This window comes from Antennarius striatus, chromosome 20 (genome assembly GCF_040054535.1).
Source record: "Antennarius striatus isolate MH-2024 chromosome 20, ASM4005453v1, whole genome shotgun sequence".
Lineage (NCBI taxonomy): Eukaryota > Metazoa > Chordata > Actinopteri > Lophiiformes > Antennariidae > Antennarius > Antennarius striatus.
The window spans coordinates 6,761,824-6,770,385 of record NC_090795.1 but is presented as its reverse complement, the minus strand read 5'-3'; the positions used below and the strand labels follow the sequence as shown (position 1 = coordinate 6,770,385).

Here is an 8,562-nt window from a genome sequence, read left to right as displayed (position 1 = left end):
ACACTAGTGGCAAAATGACACAAATACCGATTTCCTTGAATTGTGTAACAGTCCCATGACTATATTTATCAGAATGACCCTGAACTAGTCTGGGTCGTTCCTTGCTGGAAGTGACATTTGTACAAAAATAGTCTAATGATGTCCTTATAAAATAGGACCAATAAAATCTACAGAGCGTAAATTGGGTCACTTTGGGTCCATGCATGAAAAAATATATAGGCAGGCATTATTCTAGTTCTCCTATCATATATCCAAGCCTCTATTGCACAAAAAATGCAAATGAAAAAAAATCCCTCAGAGCACATTAAAAGTACTTAAAACATGCAGCTCACGTTCCCAACCAGTGAGCTTAGTTGTGCTATCTGCTACATGGCATTTAAAGATAAGAATAATAAGCCCTGTAGGAAGATCTGCACACCAAGCAAATGAAATTTGGTCCAACCCAGTGTAAAAAAGTCTTCCATTGTTTATCTTACAATCAGGTCATAGCTTGGATTCCAATCTTATAGTAGAAACAAAAGAAAATCAAGCAGGCAAAGGAAGACCACACAGCTCAGGTTTCTAGATGCTTTTAATAAGCTGAAGGAGAGCAAATACGCAGCCTCACATTACAAAATCTCCCCTAAAGTACATTTTCGTTTATCAGTGAGCAGCAAGAGGTTGATAGCTTTTTCAGGGCAACAGCAACGGCTACCAGACAGTAACTTACTGATCATTTTCCATCTACTAACCTATTGTGCCTTAGCTAATGTTGAAGTGTCCAAATGTCCTTGGAAATCTGACCCATCTGTTTTCTCCACAGCAGCAGCGTGGTAAATTTCTGCCATGTGGCACAGACCTGAGAAGAATCCTAACACATGCTATAGCTGGCATGAATCAATTTATTTAAAACTTGTCCAAACTGAAAGTGTGACCTCAATAAAACAAGCTACAGGAAGTGTGCATTTCTTTCCAGCATGAATATTTCCTCACCAGGGTGATTTATAAGTCATAAAGTTAAAGCAGAGGTACCTCAAAAATCCTTTTTCATGGTTACTGAGTGGACCAGCTTTCTTGTTTGACGCCCCAGTCAATCATCACAGTTGTTTTCACTCCATACTGAGATCATAACCAGAACGTTGAGTCCACGCACATTCACATCTGCTGTGCTGTTTATGTTTTTGAAGTACATTAGTTAATAGAATATGGATGGTGGAAAGGGATTTGGGACCTGGTTCCCCCCAGAATGAAGGATGCATGGACCTTGTACAGATCAGGAGCTTGGCAGATGCTCTCCGAGCTGTAATTCACAGAATCCATACCTGTCTAGACCAATACCAGTGTGAAGGTCAGGCCTGAGAGGGCATTGGTACCATAATGATGAAGTGGTGGGAAAAATGGAAATATATGTTTTTATGGTTGACATTTTGCTTCCATCTACTGGTCTTAAGCTTGAACTGTTTTTAAAAGCTCAGTATCGAACTAACCAGGTTTCAGATCTGAAATAAGTAATTCAATAGGCTGTATGAGGAGGTTCATGCTATTTTTTTTAAAAATCAAAGCATGTAAATACTTTGCATGCAATATTAAAACAGAAAAGTATCAGAGCCTAATATACTACTACACTGCTGCAAACAAGTTTTTTCATTAATGATTTATTTGCTGATAAGTTTCTGAATGTCTGATAAGAATGAAAAAGGTCCCACATGATGTAGACACAAAGTGATGTAAGGTTTTCTTTTATTAGATGCAACGTCTAAAACCCAAATAACAGAAAAAGTTATGTGAACGTGACTATTAACAGTTACCAAATAGTTAGTGATCAATGTTCACATGTGATGTGTAAACTGCATTCTCTTAACACAGGCATCAGCACAGAAACGTCAGAACACAGCAACTATGTCTCAATAACATACATTAAGCAAAGTGACTCCTTTGTGACACTTTGTTCTTGTTGCTAATGGACTTTTTCATTTGTGCAAACTGTTATGACTAAAGACAATCAAAATGTTGAAACAACGATGAAGGATGTTGGTTTTTTCAAATGCTAAGATGATAGCAGTTACAATGAAATGAAAACAAATACTTTCAGTCAATCAGTCTATTGGTTTTATATATGTCTTACATACATATAGAAAACCTTTATGTCAGAAGATGAATCATTAGCTCAGTAACAAAATTTGACACAAGTGATGTTTATTTATAAAGTAAGAGAAAATGTGACTTCTGACTATTAACAGTCCTTATGAAATAAAGCCAGAATAAAACATAGGTAAAGTAAAACAGTCATTCATCTCGAATTGATGTTTTGCAGATTTATAGTCCTTGATGCTTTTCCCACTCAATGTATCCTCCTCCAAGATGTTTGGCCCTGAGAAAGTAAATTAGAAAAGATTATTTTTTTATCCTCTTATCATCAATGTTTTTTTTTCATTGGTCATCCATTGTTCAATTTCCGTGGACATTGCACCCTGGTTTGCATTGCAGCACCAGTAATGATTAATAATTAAATCACAAAAGGATCTATAATGTACATCAGTGTTTTAGTAGACCAATACGTTGATATACTGTACATAACAAATCATGTGTTGTTACGTATATCACGTATAGTATAGGTCCACTAAAGCGTTGTATGGTTTAGTAGTATACACATGATCTAGCATAACTGGAATCTTATTTGGAGAGTCACATTGTTGAGTCACTTTCATTTATTTACTCTCTGTCCTTTGAATCTGAAAACTCACCGATACACTACATAATAATTTGACCATTGGATAGTAAACAGGTTGTGCCTACATGTTTCCAGTGTGTACTGTGCTGTAATTTACTTGCAAAATCCCAGCTGATGAGCGATTCCCAGTGCTGTGGCGCTCCTTTTGCCACTCCTACAGTAAAAGACGATGTTGTCATCATTTTTCCCTGGAGCTGTCACTGCAAATTTCTCCTGGAATTGCACTGGAGCTAGTTTGAGAGATTCCTCCACAGTGTCCACTAACATTTAAACACATACACACAGACATTTGACATAAATAAGACTCATAGAACACTACTACCTTCCCACATTATTTTATCACGAACCAGGCATGTTGACAGCGTCTGCAATGTATCCAGCCTGGTATTCATCAGGAGTTCTCACATCATACAGCTGGACGTTACCACTGGACAACATAGACGCGAGCTGTGAGTATGTCACCACCGAGTCTGACGTGGACACAAAGGATCACAATAATGAGAGTTCACGCTGATGCTTGTAACCTATAATCTCACAATAGATCAATTACTAATGTGGATAAATTGCAGGTTCCTCTACAGCAGGTTACTTAGCTAAAATGTCAGATTTAATCAAATAGACATTTATTAACCCATACAGTTTGACAACAGTGGCAGAAATAGTGTACTCTTTTATTTACGTAGGAAACACCAAATGGAGAAACTTTGTCTTACAGTTAAACATGCATCCAGCATCACAATATACATACACTGCAGTGACTAAAGTTAAACGCATTTAGAATAACGTCCATTGTAAAGGACAGCCTCAGGTCCATGTGAAGTTGGAGCTCAAAGTGGACAATAAGATATGATTAGTATATGATCTTAATAATAAAAGTAGCACACAAGGCGTAAACTTTACTTCACTTAAATTTTAAGGGAAGTAGAATAACCTAAAAACTAATCAAGAAACTTTGCGCCACAGACCGGTAGCATGCGCAATGCGCACGGACATCCCGTTTCGGCCTAATCCGAACAATCATTATTCTACTGTACTTTCTGACTCACCAGTGTTTGGTGATACGTACCGGATTGTTCTGCACAATTCGAGACTGAGCGCACAAGCGACTGACCGACAGAACCGCTGGTGCGGCTCAGCTCGGCGACGACCCGGCACACGTTCCGCGACAGCAGCAAGGACAGCATGATGGAGACGACCGTGGCGCTGACCGCCGAGACGCGACACCGGTCAGCAAAGAGCAGCATTCTGTCCGTCCAATCGTCTGCCTTGACTTTGACACGTGTCCGAACACCTGGTGATCCTTTAAAGGAGTCAAGTTCTCCAGATGTTCTGAGGGGGGCGGGGTAACAGTCTGCCTATCTCCCTATAAGGACGTACATGATGTGTGTAGTACTGTATGGATGTTATTTCTACATCATCGACCTGCGTACGTGATCAGAGTCACGCAACATGTAAATTACCATTAAAAAAAATCACCGCAATGAATATCAGTAATTAATCAGATTGGATCATGCTGAATTAATTCACGAAAAAATCTCAATGTGGTTTTGTCTGCTGTATTTACTTAGACTCTTACTAAATACATTAATATAAATGGACGGTACAAAGAATTAGAAGAAAATATGTTTCATAAATTCGTTCGTTTGGGGGAATGTCTCATGTAACTGAACATGTTGACCGGGGGGTTCGGATGGGAATAAACATTTTGGATTATCTCCAATGAATATTGCGTCACAACACGCAGTGTTGGTGAAGTGGTGTATATACAGCTATAATCAATTCTATTATTTCAAAAGAACAAAATTTTAACCTCTAATCTACAAATTGTCACTAATCTCACCACAGATTTTGGATTGTTTGTATCAGATTCATAGCTGATTAACTATTCAAAGTGGGAATAAAAGAGGAGCAGTAGAAATATTACTGACGTCCGAAAATATTTCCGCACACGTGACTCGTTTCCGGAGAAACCGCATATTTTGGTCAGCTGAACGCCAAGATTTGGCCACACCTCCGACTGTACCATTCGGTTGGAGTGGGGGAGTACGAAAAGGAATATTTAAGTAAATAAGAAGACAATCACCTTTTTCAAATGCTGAAACACTCATATTATTTATATAAATGTCTTTCATACAGCGTTGTACATAATGTGCAATACAACTGTTGTTAATTTTGTTTATCTTAACGTTAAAAAAAACATATAGCAACTGATAATGGTATCAACCAAAATGCGGAATCACATGACACTCTCAACTTCCCTGTCTGGAAACATATAAGAACAGCAGCTACTGTTTTATCATCTGCTTTCATAAATATTGAGAACTAGTCAGATCACAATGGCCACGACAAAGGGTACCTGTTGCGGGGGGCTTTCAAAAGCAGACGAACCTGACGGTAAAACTCATGAGCTCTGTAATACGGTGAGTTTGGGGTGTGGATATTATCAAACGGTCCAGTTATTTGTGTTTCGATGTTCTTTGATTTTTGCTGTGGTACCTTCATTTTTTCAGGTGAAACCCAAAGCACAGGAGATGGCTGATACGACATTCGAAGCCTTCACTCCCATCCGACACAAAAAGCAGGTTGTGAGTGGGACGAACCATTTCATTAAGGTGAATTGTTTTCTTTTTTCTTTTTCTTTTTTTTGTGATGCTTTAAAGTTTCAACATCTAAACTCAGTTTGACTGCCAGCCAGCTACAACTAAAACTTTCCTCTTCCTTGAAGGTCCATGTTGGAAAAGATGATTACGTCCACTTGCGTGTTTATGAAAAGCTTCCTTGTCATGGAGGAGATGTCGAGCTGACTGGTATCCAGGTGTCCAAGACCCTTGACGATGAGATTGCTTTTTTCTAATAGGATACCAAACCAAACTAAAGAAAACACCAGGCTGCAGTCTGATAAAAACAGCTTTGACATGTTCTTGACTCATTCTACCACCCATCTTTGTCACTCTTAACATGTAATAACATGCTGTAATCATATTGATCATGATGTGTTGAGGATTCTACAAGAGAACTGTTTTTGTACAATTTAATAAACGGCTGATTGCTTTGATTTTTATCAAGTATTTGTGTTGTTTTTGTGGCATCTGATTTATAATCCAGCTGCAGGTTTAGGATAAGTCTTCTGATGGCATACAGTTAGATGTCAAGGAGACCAAAAAAAGAAAAGCTTATCAAAGATTTTGTATTCAGCGTGAGATATTCTGACAGCTAAGCAGAAAATATAAATGTTTGACCAGATTCTTGATTGATTTTTTTGTACCGTAAATATAAAAGTAGAATATGCAGTAATTTTTATTTCAGGGAATTATTATGTGTTCATTATTTCGGTTTGTGATGTTTAAGAAAAAAAACACACCAACAGTCATGATATCAACCTTAATCCAGAATCTTATTAAACCCTGAGTGATACTGAGCAGCGTAAAATCACAATGGACACAAAGGGCAGTCCATGTCTTGGGGGGCTTTCAGACCTGAAAGTTGCTGACAGTAAAACTCTGGAGCTCTGTAATGCGGTAAGTTGAGAAAGTTAATATTATGACACTTTGGCATCATTTTAATAGACACTGTGAGTCTGTGTTGATATTTATTTTGATTTTTCTATCGTACCTTCATTTCTCAGGTGAAGTCCAAAGCAGAGCAGGTGACTAGGATGAACTTCAATGTGTTCTCACCCATCACATACAAAGACCAGGTTGTGGGGGGAATGAACTATTTCATCAAGGTGATTCCTTTTCTTCGGTGTGATATTTCAAAGTCTGAACATTTAAGCTGCTGTAAATGCAGTAAGTTGGCATTTATGAGAGTAGTAGTTAAGGTGTGTCTGACAGTAAAACTCTGTTGTGTGAAGCCATCAGATGTGGCCCAATTTCACAGGAACAAAAATATTGTGTTACCTGAATAATGCAGTTCAGAACACGTCTGTCTTTACGGCTTGTTGACTGCCAGCAAACTAGAGCCAAAACTTGACATCATTTCTTTGCAGGCCCATGTTGGAGAAGAAGAATACGTCCACTTGCGTGTTTATGAAAAGCTTCTGTGTAATGGAGGAACTATCGAGCTGAATGGTATCCAGGTGTCCAAGACCCTCGAGGATGAGATTTTGTATTTTGAGCAGGATATCAAATCAAACTAAACAAAACACCAGCGCTTACAGGCTGCAGTCTGATAAAAACAGCTTTGACATGTTCTTGACTCATTCTACCACACATCTTTGTGACTCTTAACATGTAATAACATGCTGTAATCATATTGATCATGATGTTTAGAGGATTGTGAAAGAGAACTATTTTTTTTGCACAATTAATAAATGGCTGACGTGCTTTGATTTTATCAAGTATTTGTGTTATTTTTGTGGCATCCGATTTATAATCCAGCTGGAGGTCAGGGTAAGTCTTCTGACGGCATACAGGACATTCCTCCACTGACCAAAAAAGATTTTGTAGTCAGCGTAAAATATTCTGACAACTAAGCAGAAAATATAAATGTTTGACCAGGTTCTTGATTGATTTTTTGACTCAGACATTACAAAGTACCTCCTGAAGCTGTTTCAGTGCTCTGATATGATTTAGTCTGACAGCATTGTACACACACACATACACACCCACACACACACACACACACACACACACACACACACACACACACACACACACACACAAACGCGAGCACGAAACAATAACTCCATGTTAATAACAGCTGTTACACATAGATCACTGCATTGTCCCTAAACTTTGTTTGCAATATTTATTCTCAAGTGGTATTAAGGTTTTTATATGAAGCTTGAAATAAGTTTATTTACATTATATTTTTAAAGGTTTTTTGCATTTTTAATTTTATTTTATACTGTAACTAGCAGGAACCTGTGGAAATTCCGCGATGAAACAATAATATCAGACTTTTTTTTTTTCTTCCCTGTCACAAGAAAACAAACCACTGTGTGTGACGAAGCCGTAACGGCTCCGTGTGTGCGGGACGGACAAATTCAAAGACGAAGGCCGCTTCGGCGTGACAGTCCTGCCATCCAAGTAGACCCCAGCTTTGTAAGTTCGGTCCTGGTGAATAAAGCATCGGGGTTCCCCACACGACAACGTGAGGTCAGTCACAATCAAAGAATTGACGAAGCCAAAACGGCTTCGTAAGTGGGAGACATGGACAAATGTGAAGACCGGAGCTAATTTGGCTACTGGCCCAAACTTTCGGGTAGACATCGGAAGCGTGACAGCATGAGGTTTTCAAGTGAGCTCATTCAAATACTGTATATAGTAGGATAGATGATCCTCATGAGGAAATTTTTTCTATTCTCATGTGTATTTATATGTTATTGTGTTGTTTTTAATGTAGTTTGTGTATTCCACATTGCATGAAAAAGCCAAACAAATAAAAAAACAACCCCCCACAACAACAAATATTTGCGACACTTGAACAAAAATATTAGATTTTTGTCTTTCCTGTGAACATAGCTAAAGTAGTTGTATTTGATTTTGTCAATGGTTATTTCTTCATTCATTCTCTCAATCTGCTTCATCTGCCTTCGCGGGTCGTGGGGTGCTGAAGCCTATCCGAGCTTCAACACATAAAACTGCTTTTTGATTGCTTTTTACTTTATTTTGTTATTCAAGTCACTTCATGGAAAAATTAGACATAATTTCTTGATTTCTTGCAAAGATCTGAAGTTACAACACGAAGAAGAAAATTAAGTTCCATCCATGATAAGATTAATTAATCACCAACTAATCTTATTAATTATTAATCTAATCATTAAGATTCATCACAAGATTTGTGAGAAATGACCTGCATGAGCGTTTTTTTTCTGCAAACTTTGATAATTTAGGAGGAAGTCTTTGGTT

The 8,562-nt window shown here is 38.0% G+C and overlaps 3 protein-coding genes and 1 long non-coding RNA gene across 4 annotated transcripts; 2 read left to right on the top strand and 2 right to left on the bottom strand.

The window, feature by feature from the left end:
• Positions 1 to 1,675: 1,675 nt before the first annotated feature.
• si:ch211-161h7.8 (thiosulfate:glutathione sulfurtransferase) lies at positions 1,676 to 4,085 on the bottom strand. Its single transcript, XM_068304481.1, has 4 exons — positions 3,777 to 4,085; positions 3,058 to 3,180; positions 2,808 to 2,970; positions 1,676 to 2,350 (listed from the first exon to the last, which is right to left on the bottom strand). The coding sequence occupies exons 1-4, from the start codon at positions 3,952 to 3,954 to the stop codon at positions 2,296 to 2,298; spliced, it is 519 nt and encodes a 172-aa protein (XP_068160582.1). The 5' UTR covers positions 3,955 to 4,085; the 3' UTR covers positions 1,676 to 2,295.
• An 881-nt stretch (positions 4,086 to 4,966) lies between these two features.
• Positions 4,967 to 5,778, top strand: LOC137587831 (cystatin-B-like). Its single transcript, XM_068304484.1, has 3 exons — positions 4,967 to 5,130; positions 5,221 to 5,322; positions 5,436 to 5,778. The coding sequence occupies exons 1-3, from the start codon at positions 5,047 to 5,049 to the stop codon at positions 5,562 to 5,564; spliced, it is 315 nt and encodes a 104-aa protein (XP_068160585.1). The 5' UTR covers positions 4,967 to 5,046; the 3' UTR covers positions 5,565 to 5,778.
• Positions 5,779 to 6,102: 324 nt separating this feature from the next.
• On the top strand, positions 6,103 to 7,025 carry LOC137587830 (cystatin-B-like). Its single transcript, XM_068304482.1, has 3 exons — positions 6,103 to 6,228; positions 6,336 to 6,437; positions 6,699 to 7,025. Exons 1-3 carry the CDS (start codon positions 6,145 to 6,147, stop codon positions 6,846 to 6,848), a joined length of 336 nt encoding a protein of 111 aa, XP_068160583.1. The 5' UTR covers positions 6,103 to 6,144; the 3' UTR covers positions 6,849 to 7,025.
• LOC137587832 (uncharacterized) lies at positions 6,115 to 6,839 on the bottom strand. The gene is made up of 3 exons (XR_011033979.1): positions 6,610 to 6,839; positions 6,323 to 6,487; positions 6,115 to 6,218 (listed from the first exon to the last, which is right to left on the bottom strand). It is a non-coding gene; the product is annotated as an uncharacterized lncRNA (long non-coding RNA).
• Positions 7,026 to 8,562: the final 1,537 nt, after the last annotated feature.